This window comes from Branchiostoma floridae, chromosome 14 (assembly GCF_000003815.2).
Source record: "Branchiostoma floridae strain S238N-H82 chromosome 14, Bfl_VNyyK, whole genome shotgun sequence".
Taxonomy (NCBI): domain Eukaryota; kingdom Metazoa; phylum Chordata; class Leptocardii; order Amphioxiformes; family Branchiostomatidae; genus Branchiostoma; species Branchiostoma floridae.
The window spans coordinates 15,145,192-15,162,982 of NC_049992.1; the positions used below are offsets into that span (position 1 = coordinate 15,145,192).

At 42.6% G+C, this 17,791-nt stretch overlaps 3 protein-coding genes across 3 annotated transcripts; all 3 read left to right on the top strand.

The window, feature by feature from the left end:
* Positions 1-1,494: 1,494 nt before the first annotated feature.
* On the top strand, positions 1,495-3,432 carry LOC118430174 (caldesmon-like). Its single transcript, XM_035840882.1, has one exon. It carries the CDS (start codon positions 1,495-1,497, stop codon positions 3,193-3,195), a length of 1,701 nt encoding a protein of 566 aa, XP_035696775.1. The 3' UTR covers positions 3,196-3,432.
* A 1,805-nt stretch (positions 3,433-5,237) lies between these two features.
* LOC118430175 (cingulin-like) lies at positions 5,238-11,379 on the top strand. The gene is made up of 4 exons (XM_035840883.1): positions 5,238-5,865; positions 7,580-7,770; positions 8,759-8,899; positions 9,116-11,379. The coding sequence occupies exons 1-4, from the start codon at positions 5,835-5,837 to the stop codon at positions 11,252-11,254; spliced, it is 2,502 nt and encodes an 833-aa protein (XP_035696776.1). The 5' UTR covers positions 5,238-5,834; the 3' UTR covers positions 11,255-11,379.
* A 4,127-nt stretch (positions 11,380-15,506) lies between these two features.
* On the top strand, positions 15,507-17,780 carry LOC118429928 (kelch-like protein 6). Its single transcript, XM_035840567.1, has 3 exons — positions 15,507-15,638; positions 15,940-16,072; positions 16,226-17,780. The coding sequence occupies exons 1-3, from the start codon at positions 15,539-15,541 to the stop codon at positions 17,661-17,663; spliced, it is 1,671 nt and encodes a 556-aa protein (XP_035696460.1). The 5' UTR covers positions 15,507-15,538; the 3' UTR covers positions 17,664-17,780.
* The last annotated feature ends 11 nt before the right edge of the window (positions 17,781-17,791 follow it).

The following is a 17,791-nucleotide window of genomic DNA, read 5'->3' on the forward strand; positions in this document are numbered from 1 at the left end:
TCTTGTACGGTATCAGCTTCATTCTCATCTTCCTTACTTTCATCCGTGTTGTCTGTTTTCTCCTTGTCTATTTTCTCAACTGGTTCTATACTTTTCTACTGGTCTTGTGAATTCTTTCAGGGTATCAGCTACAGAGTTCTGGTGTGGGAGAGACACATGAATCAATGAACATCAATGCATATTGACAAAGCCACGTTCTTATGTTACTATGTAACCAGATATAGATGAACCATTGTTGCGTCTTGGTTGTTGTACAATAGTGCTGGTTTAGTTACACAATTTAGGTATTTGAAGGTTTTTAAGGGAACAAGATGAGAACTATTGGTAACCCGAATTGGTAACCAGGTAGTGATAATACATTTAAGTCAACAACGCCTAAAAACCATACGTAAACGCAGCACTGCATGTATTGAAGTCGCATACAATAAAAATCATGTGCTGGACATAGGGGGAGTAAAACGAAATTTACGTTGATACTTACATGTCTTGCTCCCTGTGCTAGCCGTCCAGAATATCTGCCGACAAATTACAAAGTATGACACAACATACGAGATGAAACTAGAGTGGCTAATGACAGGGAACATCTGAAATAACATGCGTGCTAAAGGTACTCAGTATCAAAGGCCTTAGACAATACATGTAGCCAACATGAACATAAGTTATGATGACAGTTAATCACATGACAGGCAGACCTTGTGTGTAGCGGAGAAAAGCAATCAACGTAATGTAGCCAACCTTTGTGCTCGATGATGTTCAATTTAGCGTTAACTGCATAGCAACGGGAAAGCTGCTGCGATGTTTGTGTCAGGTAAACACTATAAACGTAACGTTTATAGCCTTTGCGTTTCATGATCACGAGGACACATCAAAAAGATGTTTAACATCCGTCGTAGGTTCGCCGTGAGATAATAGGAAAGGTTAAAAAACATACGATTTGACTAACAGAGTCTTACAGGTGAAGGATATAGGTATGTGCAATTCTCTTCTCTACTAGTTCCGAGAAAAACTCCATTTCCTGTCAACATTGAAGTAGTGCGGTGGCGCAACAAAGGTGTTTTGTCGCCCGTCATAATTCGTTTATGAATAGAAAACGTCGACCTTCTCAAACATGATCTGATGTTTGTATGCCAACCGGTGTTTGTAGGTCTATTTATTAGCAGTTTTGCACAGTGGCTACGGACTTTCAATGATATACCCTCATGTGCCTCAACTAGACTTAACGCTATGCAACTTCTCATGATACAGAGAATTCAACACTGTCAGATTGTATGTTCTAGAAACGTGTGTTTGAAGCTCCTAGTAACGGCTGTGTTTGTTTTTATTTACAGATCAAACTTATATGTCGCTCAGGTTGCCATGACATGAAGACTATCCCAACCGACAGACTATTGATATTGTTCATAGATTTGTAGGAAAAGACATCAAGACACGATGGGGATATAGGAAATAGAAGAGATAAAAACATATACATAAGGGACAGAATAAACGGACAATATGAAGACAGAAGATACCGAGGAACGCGATGAAACGGGCGGTACCCAGAACGGTAATGAAGGCCCGGATGGCAAAAGTTCAGTGCCTGTTGACAATGTCCAAGGAAATGGACCTACAGAGAAAGAGGGAGACAATACACAACAGATAAGGCAAAGTACAGATCCAGATACACGTGCTGATGAAGATATGGCAGATAAGACAGGGGGCACCACAGAAAAGACAAGTACAGAGGAAGGAGGGACAGAGGGAAGTACAGGAAAGATAAGTACAGAAGAAGGCGGGACAGAGGGAAGTACAGGAAAGACAAGTGCAGAAGAAGACGGGACAGGGGGAAGTACAGGAAAGACAAATGCAGAAGAAGGCGGGACAGAGGGAAGTACAGAAAAGACAAGTGCAGAAGAAGGCGGGACAGAGGAAAGTACAGAAAAGACAAGTGTAGAAGACGCTAAGACAGAAAAGGCAAAGGAAAGGGGAATAAGTGAAGAAGATAAAAAGACAGGGGAAAATGCAGAAAAGATAGAGGCAGACGAAAATGAGACAGAGGAAAGTACAGAAAAGACAAGTGCAGAAGACGCTAAGACAGAAAAGGAAAAGGCAGACGAAAATGAGACAGACGAAAAGACAGATGACAGTACAGAGAAGACCAGAGATGAAGACAAAGACGGTACAGCAGAAGAGACAGATGAGAAAAGCGAACGGTTAGAGATGCTGTCCAAGGGCATAGCAGACCTACAGGAACGCCGTGCTGCTTTGATAGAGAAACACCTGAAAGATGGGGTCCAGGAAAGTCCGAAATTCGGATCAGCCGACAATCACATTGGGACCATGCTATCGGGTCAAATGAGCGTCATGTTCATCATAGACAACCTTCGGACAGCAGTGGAAAGTAAGAGCAGACGCAAAGAGGAGCTCAAGAAACAACAAGCTAAACTGGAATCTCAAGTGGCAGAATTACGTGTTGTTCTGGATGAAAAAGACAGTGTGATAAAGGACAAGGAGGAAGCCCTACAGAAAATCCAGGCAAACGAGGGTGAAGTTAAAGAAACCAAATCCGATGAGTCACAGACTGACTTTGATCAAGCACTGGAGGCTGAGGACACGATTTCCCAAACACATGATCAAATAGAAGCACTGAAGTCGGACATTGAAGACAAGAAGCTACAAAGGGCCTTACTTTACGAGCAGGCTGCCTGCATGGCTTCGGATAAGTCTTGGAAGGAACACGAACTTGAGTTTCTTGACTCTCTCCTTAACGCGATCAAAGACAAGCCAGAAGACAAAGAACTTAACGGAAAGAAGAAAGCCGTGATGACGTGGACTCTGCTGAATGAGTATCGCAAAGCCGAACACGAACTTGACGTGCTGAAGTACAAGGATCGTGTTCTAGAGAAGGAAAACGAAGAGTTACAAAGAGAGTTGGAGTTTCTGAAGAAAACCGGAGCAGGGGAAGACTCTGAAGACGAGTCGTCGGACTCTGACGAAGAAGAACAAGAAGACGACGAAGATAAACGACAACTACGAGATAGCATTGATGACGTCATCAAAGCTGTCAAAGAGGCCCAGAAAGATGCAAAGGAAGGTGATTCCGGTAGGGGCAGTGTAAACGAGCTGTCGCGCCGTATGCCGAATGAAGGGAAGAGGAAGCAACTTCCACCTCTTCGGAAAAAGCCCCCAAGGCCTCGAGCTCAATGGCGGTATTGAAGGGGAGGGGCTGCTAAATCGAATTGCCCATTCCCTACATGGTTAAGCCATGCCAAGCAATCACTTAAAAACACATTTACCTACATTTCAAATCTCAAGTCTTTACCTCCAATGCAAAGCTGTATTTGTAAGGTATGTTTTGGTTCAAAAAGCCCGAGTTCAACTCCGGCATTTTAACGAGCTACGGCCAGATGATTGTCGTGATGTCAGGATTTCACCCCCTCTTCTAATGTCCCAGTCATGAATATGAAGGTCACTCACAGGTCAAAGCATGCCAAAGGTCACAATTTTTGGCAAGATTTTAAAAATATACATGCTTCAGCCACTCTTGCAGAAACATAGACCTTTGTGATCGAAATTTCCCCAGGGAAAATAATTATCTAAAAGAAACAGGCTAAGGGTAGGCACCGGGCACTTTCTGCGCAGCTCCGGAAAACAACTCCCTCCCCTGAACTTTTCCTAAAAGTTGTTTGTTTCCTCATTACGAAAAAGGAAACGATTCGGGATTTTACACCCACCATGTTATCAAACATTTCTGAACATTCTAGCTATCCGGACAGTGCCTGGTGATGTTATGTTTATAATTATTTGTTGATTGTTGTAAAGTGATGTCTGTATCACACGATGTCTACTGTAATTATGTAATTGCAAAGTTGTGCGTGGAACAATGCACTGTATTTGCTTATAAATTATCTGCTGTATAATTATGAATCAAGACTGTAAACTTAAAATGTACATTGAGATGTCACATACCGAAGCTACCTGCTTGTTATATAAAAGAAGTTATAAATGTAGTAATAATGATTCTGGTGTATATCATTTGAGTCCTTACATTGCTACTCGGGTCTTTACATGTATACGAACAAAATAAACCTGTACGCTAATTCTTAAAGCTTTTTAAAAACTAGAAACACACAAAGGTAATTAGACAATGTTGATATATGTAACTGGAATGCGTTGCGACGAAGAAATAGTGCATGAAAATGCCATCGTTCATTACTTTCCTTAAATATCAGACATTTTATTTTCAAATTACCAATACTTGATACCTTTTCTCTTATGTTTGCCTTGTACAAATGTAATAAACACTATGAACAGAGGTTTGACACTATGAACGGAGGTTTTCCTGAGGTAAACTGAAATGAGGAACATCATAAACCTATGGAATTTAATGTAGCAGTGCCTTGTTATCCATTCACAATGCTCGGATTTATGAACCTGTTGCCATTGCGTGACACTTGCCATCCCACACTAGAAGGCTAACAGGGAGATCATTTGTAATAATCACCGGGGTCTGTACACCATTAATAATTCAAAACCATGCACGCAGTGTTAAACTGTGTATGATGGGGTCAAGTGGGGATATCTTTCTAACTGTATATCTTTATTAGACTCGTTCTTTTTAGGTTTTCATTTTTCAATGTAGCACACCTCCTAGATGCGCTATGGTTTTTAGCTGTAGTTAAACTTTAACAAGGCACCCGTCCATCCCTTACCTTTTCTCGAGAATGTTTCAGTATCATATTACAAACAAAACAATTCGTTACTATGGAGATCTAGCCCCCTGCTGTCATTTCCATGTCTGTGTTGAATGTGACGTCACCGATCAGAATAACACTTGTCATAGGAAACTGGAATAATGTCTCCTGATATTTTCTAATCGCAGACATGCGCCTGCTCAACACGTATTCACACGTCATCGTGCAAAATATTTTAGCATTTAATAAGCTCAGTTCTTTTCTTTTCAACCAAGTCCAGTTCGTCGACCTTATCCTCATGGAATGTGCCATTTTTACACGGGGGCGAGCACACCAAACATAACTATGCGTGAAACGCACGTCATCAAAAGGGAGTACCACGGAACGCCTAGAATGGGGTTGTCTTTTCCCCAAAACAGATGACAACACCGCTTCTTGGCACGAAATCCAGAAGAATTTGTCCACCTGTGTGCCACAATATAAATTTTAGCAGTGGCTGACAAAGAAAGATGAATAGTTCAATTTGCGCCCACCCGAGCGATCTGTAATGTTTTATCCCGAACATATTACATAGCGATGAATACACTGTACATCCAGCCATGCACGCAATTCCAGCTTGATTTCTTGCTACTTTGTCGCTCTTTCTCTGTAGTAAGTGCCTGCTGCATATTTAATGAGGGCTCATGGCGACAGTACAAGCATCAGAGCGCGTCTGTTGGTCCGGAGAATTCTCTGTAGGTTTTCTAGAACAGTTCGTGTCGTCCGCTTCCAAACCCGCCAGGGAAAATGTCGACATTCCATACGCAAAATGGCGATGCGTCAGTGAAACCCGCGGGAAAAACCTGAAAATGATCATCGAGGAGGAGGGAGCCTTTTATCGTCTGCGTTGCTAGGATACGGTGTATGTGTGTGTGTAACATGACTCATCATCCGCGACATAGCCAGGAATTTGTCATCATCACTTGAGTAGGAACAAGCGTAAATATAACCTGATTTGTCGTAAATAACAGCTATGTTTATCTAATATCACCGCCGAACAAAAGTACGTAATAATACGTGATGGCTAAAAATGATATACACGAAATCCAACAGCATCTGCGTGCGATTTTCTAAGAGATATTGATAAGTAGACAGGCGGAAAACTGAAGGATTCTGCCAATCATGTCTGCAATAAGAAGAGGCAGGGCAAGCGGTAAGTAGTCATTTTTATCTTTTGCGGTTTCATGTTGTCTGACATCAATTGTTCCGTTGACATTGATTGAATTTTAGGGCATGTAACCAACGATTCTACCTTGTTAACCGTATATGATCATATCACATTGCCTGCGTACATATGGTGTTCGGGATTTTCCACTTCATATTCCCAGCCATGTAGGAAACAGAGAAGGAAAATATCCTTGAGCAAAGTCATGAGTATTGAACCAATTATAAATCAAAGTCAATGTGATAACGTTAACAGTCAGGCATTCCCTTTTCGTGGTGAATGTAATGTGGAAGGCTGCAATTTCACAAGCGAATCCGTGTAAAAGACTATCATGGCTGTTTGTCTGTGTCTGGTGACAAACAAGTTTGAGATCGCACTTTGCACTACGAGATTACATTTGCGCTACGTTCCGTGATAGTATGCTACAAGATCTTCCAAAAAGTATATGCAAAACCTCTTTCTTTAGAAATAACATGGTTGATACGAAAATACGATAATCTAACTGCTTAAAAATATTAGAACGCAAGCCACAGCTAGATATATGCTAATACCACTATCCATAGCGATTGTTGTTGATAAGAGATAAAATAGGTCACGTATATAGTGAATACATGTACGTCTACATACAAAGGAGTTGTACATGATACAGAATTAGGGATTTTGACAGCTAGTCATCAAAGTAACGTAACATCTAAAATCAGTACCTGTCCCTTCATTTCGATTCAGATCTTTCCGTGAAGAAAGAACTACAGATACTGTTAGTCCTCCGCGGAGGGAATGAACGATTGTGTCTGTCCTTGGTACTGAATGCCCTCCATTTACCTTAGAATGACAGTTACACATTAACACACATTCCTCAGACGTCCTATAATTTAGGTCTCCATCACACTAAACGTCAACCACACAGCGAGCTTGTTTTAGTCTGAATTGGATCTGGGTACTCATTTACTCTATGGTATGCAAAATGTAAAAATGATAAAACTGTAATAACAATTTTCGAGAAAATGCAGAATGTTTTCCTTGAAGCCTTTTTTCAAGCTACTCGCACACAATACTATACAGTTGGACTAGACCTTAAGCATTGTGTGTGCGTAAAGAAGAAGAGTACATCTACTTGGTTCTTGAACCATGTAATGATATAATCATACTATACAAAAATTATTAATCGCCCTATAGGATCGCCCTATAGTATTGTGAGCGATTAAAAAATACAAACAGGTTTTGCTGTCATCCACACAATGAAATAAAATTAAAATGATTCGCTTTAATTTTTGAAATTTGAGCGCTGTCGAACTTTTGGTAACAGCGAGACTGCCACCCTGGTAGAATAAAAAAAGTCAATGTCCTTCCCTCGCCTGATGGCAAATAGTGCGGCGCACATTTCCGCTTCAGTAGCCCTGGGCCACAAAACTTTGGGCTATCACTACAGTAGGGGGCTAGCCCACTGATGGCGGTGTGTGTGTCCAACTTCCATACTCTTTCCCGAATGCTGAGTGCTAAGCAGAGAAAGCAGCAAGTCTTTGGTATGACTTGGCTTGGGATCAAACTCACGCCCTATCGAATGCAAGGCAAACACTCTATCCAATTGGCCATTGCACCCAGTAGAGCGGGGTCCTCAATAAGTATACAGATGCCATAGTCGATCAATATTGTTGCCTGCTTTGGACTAACACCTTCTCACACCTATCACCAACTCCTCCAGGGATCGGCAGCTCGGCAACCCTGCACAACGCCGAGCCTGACGAGCTGAAACAGAGAGTACAGCACCTGACTAACGTGGTTCGCGCCTGGAGGGAGAAGTATGAGATCTCCAAAACCCAGCTGGCGGGGGTTCTCCGGGAGCTGGAGGAGGAGAGGGAGAGGAACATGGAGATCAGCAGCGAGCTGGAAACGGTAAGGGTGGTATATCTCTGCACTTGGGGTACTAGTGCGGCACTTCGGGGTTCTTTCACTGTTGTGTTATTTTCGCCGATTGTTTATTATTTAGACATTGCTTATAAGTACGTAAAAGTATGACTTGAAAGACAATAAAATACACAAAACGTAAGAAAATTCGTTCTTTATATCTGAAGTTCGTTGAGAATCTTTCGAACCCCGCAGTGACGCAACCTTGACGCAAGTGCAGTGAGAGTGCACCTTAAAGGTGTTATCTTACTGCACTTGGGGCACCAGTGTGGCACTGCGGGGCTCGTTCACTGTGGCACTGTTGTGTTATTTTGGCCGATTGTTTTATAATTTAGATACTGTGTAATACGTAAAAAGTATGACTTAGAAGACAGCAAAATACACAAAACGTAAGAAAATTCGTTCTTTATCTCTGAAGTTCTTTGGGTATCTTTCGAACCCCACAGTGACACACCGGTGCCCCAACCGCAGTGAGATAACACCTTAAGGTCACGGCTAGGTCATATCTACTCTCCAAGCAGAGGTTCGGCTCCGTCTTTTTTATTTGTGGCCGTGAGACATAAAAAGAAAATGATAAGTCCGATAGAAACGCCTAAATAAACATTAAAAGAACAGCCGGAGCCGAACCTCTGCTTAGAGATTAAGTCATATCGTGTGAGGTGTACTGAATGTACAGGAACAGGTATTTTTAAATAAATGCAACAGAAGACCTAAAATGGCAAATCTTCACCAACATGATTACACCCATGGTCGTGATTTTTGTAGAACCTATGTTTAGATTTAACCATATATACAATAATAATCTGTTCAATTGCTAAACATGTGGAAAGATACAAATTGGTTAGAAATTACTGAAGTGTAGTATCTTTTAAGTATATTCCCCCATTGGAACAAGGTATACAGTATCTGTCCTTGGTACTGAATGCCGTCCATATGAAATGCTGTTCTTCTATGTAAGTCCTTCTTTGTGTTACAGGTAAAGGACAAGCAGGAGAAGTTAGTACAGAAGTATGAAGGGGAGAAGAAAGCTCTTCAAGAGGAAAAGGACGCGAACGAGTCGGAGCTCCAGAAAAAACTCCAGACACAAAAAGAAAAGGTACGTGGTCTTCAGAGATCTGTAATGATGTGTACATAGCCTACCTAGTGTACAGTAAATTGCATCTGTCCTCCATTATAGTTGTAACGAGTTTTTACCATGATTTGTTAAGTTATGATAATCCCAGATGTAGTGACCTAGTTTGCAGCACTTCTCAAAATCCATCATCTTGATTTGAGACAGAATTAGGTCGAAAATTAATCAATTCAAGATTCGAATCTCACATCCATTTTGTAGGCGCATGGACTGCTGAGTCACTTGAAGGACGCCGTAGTAGAAGAGAGGAAACAACGGAGCGAATTGGAGCAGGAGAAACGTCTCCTGGAGAAGGAGGTGAGGAAGATGGAGGAGTCTCTGGAGGAAAAGGAGAAGAAGATTCAAGAGAAGGAGAAGAAGATGGAAGCTCTTCATACGGAAATTGAAGATAAGATACAAGGAATACAGAGCGCAGTGATGGATGAGAAAAGTGCACAGACTGAGGAGGATATGGTCCCGAGATCGACAAATGCTTCAACTATGTCTGAATCTCACATATCTCCGCATAGAAGATGGGAGATAGACATGCTGAAGGCCCAGCTGGAGGAGGTAACGTACGATAAACAGTTGCTGTGTGACGACGTGGAAAAAATCATCTTTGAGAAAAGCCGCAAGGTCCACGAAGTTGAGCTCTTGAGAGAACAGCTCCAAGGAATGGAGGAAAGTCTGAAGAAACAAAGTCGCCACAAGAAAGAGAACGCTGTCGCCACGTGGGGTCTCATGAGTAAGTACAGCCAGGCCATACAGACATGCGATCTACTGGAGTACAGGGAAAAGGTCCTCAGAATGGACAATGCTGAGTTGACGAAAGAGTTAAACGTTCTGAGGAGGGCGTTGGGAGATGGGAGTAAAATGGAAAACCATATCCAGAAGGAAATGTACGTAAACCAGGTAAAGGATTTGGAACGAGATCTAGAAAATCTAAGAAGTGAGAACGACGACTTGAGAGCATATAAGGACATTCTAGAGCGCAGGTTTCTGGATAAGAAGGAGCTATCTGAACAGCTCAAAGAAAACACAAGAACAATGGAGAAAGAACTCGAACGGTTGCGAACTGAGTGTGACGAGATGAGGACGGAGATTAGTACAGAAAACCAGATACAACAGCAGAACGTGACTCGGGGTGACGAGTCTATTTCCATAGAAAGCACAGAACAAAAGGCCATGCAAATCCACATCCTCAGAAAGCGGGTCACAGTCTTAGATTCGGAGCTCCAGACACTCCGTAAAAAGAACGACCTCGCCGAGATTGAAATGACGTATGCAGCAAATCTAGACGAGCTCAGAAAAGAGGCAGAAACGGCGAAATCAAGTATGGAGCTCGCTCGCAAGGAGGCGGCTTCACACCGCTCGGAGAAGGACGCGCTCTCCATGCAGGTGGTCATGTTTCGCCACCGCCTGAACGAACTACACAGAGAGCTTCCCGTGGTGAGGAAAGAAAGGGATTCGCTCCGCAAGAGCATCGTTCTCCTTAAAGCAAACAGACAACACGATACCAAACTGATGATGAGAGAGCTGTTCGACTTAAAGATAGAGATGGCGAAGATGCTAAACGAGATAGACCTCCATCGCGAAGACAAGGCCACCATCTTAAAACAGCTGATCGATCTACAGGCCAGTCTGACCAAAAAAGCACGACAAGACGGCATTTCACGGTCTGCTGTCATGGAAACGACAAGAACGGTGTCTAAGATGATGAAGCACCTTCAAGCCGTCCCTAATATCCCGGATGATCATGACATTGAACTTCCGGCCTCCTCCCATGAGGTCATCGATAAAGCAGAAGACAAATATTTTGACGGAGGAAGTCAAAGGACCAGTCCAGGAGGGTCCCCCATGTTTAAGAAGCGGAGTGATACAAAGGAAGAGGTAAAGTCAGGAGACCTTCCGAAGCTGAAACCTAGAATTCCGAAAAGACCGGAGGCTCAGCGAGTGGGATTAACTTCATCAAAGTCAGACACGGCGGCAAAACAGTGGGGGTGTTCTTCCATGACGCCGGGTGGGTGGGAGGGAAAATCGGCCAGCGCTACGGGACTGGAGGAGGCCACTGAACTACTGGCGAACAGACAGAGGATCCAAGACACCTTGAACAAAACAAGAATGGGATATGCTCCTCTGAGAACTACTCTGAACGCATTTGAGAGTCCGGTAGAAAGCCCGAGTGAAAGGCAACGTACAGACTCTGGAATCACGGCTGATGAGAGCAGGGGATACAGGGGACAGGGAGTTCAGGCTAGCCCGGGAGAAGTCGTGTGGCCGTACAGCGGCAATGCTTACTCTGACTACGGGGACGATGGGGCGTCCTGGTCAAGCGAGAGCATTCATTTTGATACATTTTGAGACTCGTGTGACATGTTAAGCATTACATTACATTCTGTACATAACGTAGATATATAATTTTGTATGTCATATCACCCATTCACTGTAGTCTTCTGTACACTTCGTATATTCATCAGGTGTAAGTTTCTTTTATCTAGAAAGTTGTTGTGTACCGACGTCGTTGCCAATTGGGCCTTCACAAAAAAAAAATTAGCAGGAATCAAACAGAACCAACCGGAATGAAGAATTTGCAAAACTCGCGCCACATTTGGTTGTGAATTCCAAATGAACCTTATATCCACCTCACACGAGAAGGAATGAGCCTACATGCCGTCAGAATAACTATTCTTTGTCTATTGCTAAGTATTTGTAGTACATTCTCGACATTTTCACTCCATTCCAGATATTATTTTGCCACGATTTGAAGTGGCTTGCCTCGGTTCTCCATCAAATGAGATCAGAATGTTTCAAATATTGTTGGAATGCCGTAGCATGCCGTCATACTGCAGTTAGAATATATTTTGAATATTTCTCCACTTCAAATGTACCGCGAATATTTTGAGCATGACAAAATCATTCGGAAAGGCCCCAAGACTGGACACAAATATCTGGAACGCAGTGAGAATTTCTATAATGCACTATGAATACCCAGCAACATACAAAGAATCGTCATTCTCACGGCATTCCGGCTGATTATACTTCTCGTGTGAAGGGGCCTTAAGAAGAGATTTGTTTAAGACCAGATGATACAGATAGATAACAGAAATAAGAAAGATGAGTAATATCTTTCAGTGATTCGTGACAACTCGTTTCAATCCAATTATTTGATATTGCATCTATGGAAATTGAATACATGAAACAGAGTTAGATTTACTCATTTTCAAGGGCAATGTAATTCTCATTAGAGCACATAAATTCTAATAAAAATGTTTTACCACGATATGATAGCATTTTCTATAGTATACAATAGAATAGAATTCTACTGTCACAAAAGAGCGAGTGACACCATTAAGTATTCATATTCTCATTTAGGCGACGTGAAAAAGGATGATGATGGGTTTTGAATATTTCATGATGGCATTTCAAAATCTCTCTGTACGGCACATGTATACGTGGTATTTAATTGTCTTGTCGCTCGCCATTTCGTGGCCATACCACGATCAGACCAAGAGAATACATCTACCTTTGTACGGTTGTAACGTTATATGAGAATAGAAAATAGTTTTATGTACATGCATGGGCGCGGTCACGTAGGTCGTGCGATCGTCATACGATCGTTAACTTCTGGCATTTTGGAAGGCAAAATTGTACGTCTCCTGTAAAGTTCAACTGTCTTGGTACACAAAATTCTGTTTTGGATCCACGTCGGTGGTTGGGTCTGTCACAACCTGCTTAAAAATCCTATGGCATAAAAAATGTACGACGATCGCATGACCTATGTGACCTATATAACCGCCCCACAACTTTCCCTTAATAGACGGCAAAATAAAAAGTGGCGATAACTGGAGTCGAGTGTAGATAATTTGATAGTGACACTAGCGACAGTTACCAACAACACAAATTTTAATATGAAAAGCCTGGTGAACAGGGATTGTTCATTGTACATATAGTAAATGGCTTGAAGGAAAATGTGATAACATTACATGGTTTGTATTTGTTGTTGTTTGTCTTAAAGCCATTTGTTTCTAGATCAGAAATTGACATGAAATGCATTTTGTATTTCAGAAGAGTATGTTATGAGAAAAGGAGCAAGCAGATACGTACAAACCTACACGACTTTGTTTGAGAATCGTATTATGTTATATGTTATATATATTACAACGACGGGCCATTACCTATATAAATGTTGGTTGTTGGAGAAGTAGAATGGAGAATATTCATCATGAATAATTCTAAATAAATTTCCAGTCTGTAGTCGAATTCAAATAGTTGTTATGTATAAAGGGATGTCCCTGTAGCTTAAGTGGTAGCAGCCCCACAGTTGAGTTCCTGTGTCTAATTACAGTAGTTGGTAACTGGGAGTTCCGGTTCAAATCCAAGGAAGGTTATCTCGGTTGGGGCTACACCCGTCTTTCGGATGGGACTTAAAATGGGGGTCACGTGCTCGATGAGGTGCCTTCATCGTGACCTTTCGTTACCTTTTTCTAATATGCCGTCCTTTTCTGACTGGGTTTAGCTAACAGAAAAGGACGGCTTATAAAAAAGATCACGATTTTCCCCATCAACCTCTGCTTGGAGAGTAGAACGGGCTAGCAACCCTTCCCCTATAACAATATACCCGGCTACAGAAACAGCACGGGCACTTGTGTCACTAGGCGTTATACGCACGGCAAAGAACAAGAAATAATATACGCCATTGTAAACGTACCCAAAGGAAACAGATATACTGGCAAACTGGCATTGATCTGAATTTGAACCGCAATGCACCTGTCAATGATGACTATAGGGGGTAGGGGGCTAAGTATGATTTGATACCATCTCCATGTGTTATATACACATGGGGAACATATATTTTGGAGGCATTTGGTGTTGCCTATGCTCAGTGTACTCAACTTGAAGGCTTTCAATCATTCGTCAACCACAACGGTGCTATATATCACCGTATGTCTCTACTAACTCTCTACTACTCAGCTTACCGTAGCCACTAGTATAATCCTATTTCTCATAACTATTAGGTCTATAGAAGCTCCCATTAACAACAACGCCCCCCCCCCCCGAACACTATGTGGTCAGATGTACATAAGCGTATATTTAGATAGATGAGCAGGGTGTTGACAATCATAACAGCTGTCTTTTATAGAGGACAGCCGTCTATATATAAAAATATGATTGACAGGCGGCATATGGAGTCTAGGGTTGTGCGTTGTACCTGTGGAAGCTCTGTTAGAACCCATTCTGGGAATACACATCTACAGATGACTAACTGCCTTGACTCCGTACACTTAAAATTCGTCCTTACAATGTTGTTGTAGATTTTAAAACGCAAAAAGCGCCTCCTGTCAGATCTACTCCGCAGAACAATGATCTGTCCCTTCCCAGACTGGGACGTATCAGGTTACACATTGATGCCAGGGTACGAATGGAAATGTTGCATTTGACGTAATATTACCAAGGTCAGTACTAGTATACGCAGTTCTCTAACGGTCAACACTTCAAACGAACAGGACATCTACCCGACATGCCCTAGTACGTCTGTTAGGGGACAATACGTAAGTGTGTATCCATCAAGCTGTTACTCTCTCTCTCTCTCTCTCTCTCTCTCTCTCTCTCTGTGTGTGTGTGTGTGTGTGTGTGTGTCTGTGTCTGTGTCAGTGTGTGTGTGTCTGTGGTGTGTGAACTGAACAAAAAACAATATACTTTGTGCAAGACGCTTTGCCCCCATGCCCCCAAAATCATGTCCTTATTTGAATCGAAATTTTGTTTAGATGTACAACATTGGTGCATACTGTACATTGGATATAGCATGGTCAGTATCTACTCAACATTACATCTAACGTTATTCTGGTACATGTATACTAATTACAACTGTGGGCGAAGGGAAGGGTAAATAATTACATTTATTTATTTATTAACGTTATATTGGTTGACATACTTATTATTTCACGACATTGTTTACTTGTCTTCAGGGTGACCTGTGTGTTATTTTCAAAGACAGTGACCAGTACGTGGTACAGGACCTTCCTCACAACATGACCCTTGATATGAGTTCCTCACAGGAGAGGCATCTCCTTAAAGAGCTCCTGCACATGCGCGACGAGGAGGTGATGACTGACGTCACACTGTGTGTTGATGGACGTGAGCTTCACTGTCACCGCTGTGTGCTGGTGACGTGCAGGTACGGATGGACTGGGGGGAGGGGGGCTGTGAATCTAAATCACAATCTATTGTGACGATGTACTGATGTTGTTCTTGTAATGTAATGCTGTCGTGTGTCAAGTAAATCATAGCCTCTACTGCAGGCTCCGCGGATCGCTGATCAAATAGTAGAAATTGGACAAAGAGAGGGAATTTAATGCTGTTCCACGGAGCCTGGTAGAGGCTAAGTAAAATCATGCATTACTGACCTTTTATTATGCGAAAACCAATAATTAAGGATCGTTTATTATATCAATTCCATGAGGCTCATTTTCAACTTGATTGAATCTCCTTGATCACTTCAATCATTTCTTCTACAATCTCCAATCATCACAATAAGGCAGCCCTTTTCTCATCTTTGTAACTTTGTCTCTCTCTCTCTCTCTCTCTCTCTCTCTCTCTTTCTCTCTCTCTCTCTCCCTCTCTCTTTGCAGTCAGTATTTCCGTCTGATGTTCACTATGGATATGGCGGAGCATTACCGAAAGGAGGTCCCTGTGTACGGAGTTAGTTACAGTACCCTGGAGCAGATTGTCAACTTCGCCTACACCGGTGAGGCTAATTTCTTTCACCTTTAAAACGGACTTCATACAAGCTGGTGACTTGCAATACTACTACTTTTCGCCAGAGGGCAATGTTAACCCTGCTTTATAAACTTCGTCTTGTTTTGACTACACTGGACGGGTGACTTTCAAACATGACAATGCGCTGGGTATAGGAACATAAACCTATATATACGACATTTTGCTTAAAAAAACATTGAGGATTTGATGTGGGATTTTCAGGGAACACAGTTACATTTGACCCAATTAATCTAGAATCTTTGTTAACAGTGCTTGTCTATGTTTCAAAGGCAAGGTAGAGTTTCAAGAAATACCTCCCATCCTGGGGACGCCCAAAGCACCGGACCCAGGAGACAAATACAAGACCACCATAGAAGAACTTCTGTCGGCTGCCGACATGTTTCAGATTCTAAACCTACGCAGGTAAGGGCTAAAACTCGTTCTTCCTGTCCAAATGTTAACCCTTCTAAACATACGGTTGTTCCAAGGCTATATTCGTACTTGAAAACATGACGTTGTTGATGATCTTTAAGTTTCCAACTATTGGTTAAAGACGATTTTTGTCAACACTCACAGGGCCTGTGCAAAGTACATCATGGACAAATTAAACGTCGACAACGTCGTCAAGTTTTACTTCTTCGCATCCCTTCACAACTGCGACGACCTCAAGAAGTCTTGCAAGCAGCTCATAGAGGATCACTTCATACTGGTGTCTCAAAAGGAAGAATTCTTGGATCTGGACCAGGACCAAGTGTCCGAACTTCTTGCCAGTGACGATCTTAACGTTCAGAAGGAAGAAGAAGTGTACGAAGCTGCCTTGAGATGGATCAAACATTTGCCTCAATCAAGAGCAGAAAGCGCGCCAAAACTTATCAAAGAAGTCAGATTGACGAGAATGGACCGTTCTTATCTAGATGAACAGCTCGCCACTGACGAACTATTGTCGTCTTCACCAGAGTGTGTGAGCTTTATAGAACAAGCTGGAGCATCGCAGGTCTTGGATGATTCTGGAGGTTCGGCCTGTAGTGTCGCCTGTAAGGACAGCCTTAGACATGGCATGAAGGAAGCCAACACTATATTCATTATCGGAGGGAAGCAGTACACAGATATGGGAGACATAGAGTACTGTAGCACCTGTTTTTGTTTCGACCCCGTCAACAAGACTAAATGTACGGTCCCTACACCTGACAGTGCGTTCTGTCTCAGCAACATGGCATGTACGTTCTACGGGAGTTTTCTGTACGTGGCTGGCGGAACGGTACAAGATCTACATTCTTCGTCAGGATGGCGGCCTTCTGATGAGTTTTGGGAGTACGACTGCGTAGATAACGTTTGGTCGCAGAAGTCAAACATGTCTCACCCCAGGTCTAACTTCTCTATAGTGGCGATAGAGGGTTGTGTATACGCGTTAGGAGGTTCGTATAGATCGGGAAGATACGATTTGGTTGAAGTCTTCGAGTTAGAGACTGAGGCATGGACTGACGCAAAGCCTATGCCTTATCCTCTGTCAGAACACTGCGCGGTAGCCTTGGACCGAAAGATCTACGTCATGGGTGGATTTGCGGGTGGATCCGGGAAAGGGATCACAAACCGAGCGCTTTGCTTCGACACAGTGGAGTCAACCTGGACAGAAATTCCCAATCTGATGGTCATGAAGAAAAGGGCAAGCGCCGCGGTCTTAAACGGAGAGATATATGTAATCGGGGGAACAGACTACATTGAGGAGATGGATATAGTAGAGATCTATAACGTGGAGAAGAAGAGATGGAGGCTAGGGGCGAGACTACCAGAGGAGTGTAGTTCGGCAGGAGTGGCTGTTATAGACGGGAAGTTGTACGTGTGTGGAGGGGTGAGGTTTCACCAGGTGCTGGATGGGATATGGGTGTACAATGCGGAGGGTGACAGTTGGGAGAGGATGTCGGGAGTTAGGCTGACGCGGCAGTTTGAATTTGGGAGCACGGCGGCGCTCATCAACCAACAGAGACTCAAAACAGGCGAAGGAAAGAAAACTTGATTCTTTTTAAATATGTTGTACACACATTCGTAGAGGTGCTATTGAATGCATTGATATTTGACACATTTTATTTCAAACCAGTCCTCCTTGTATGATCATAGCCTGGAATCCAGCCGTGTTGTGCTTTA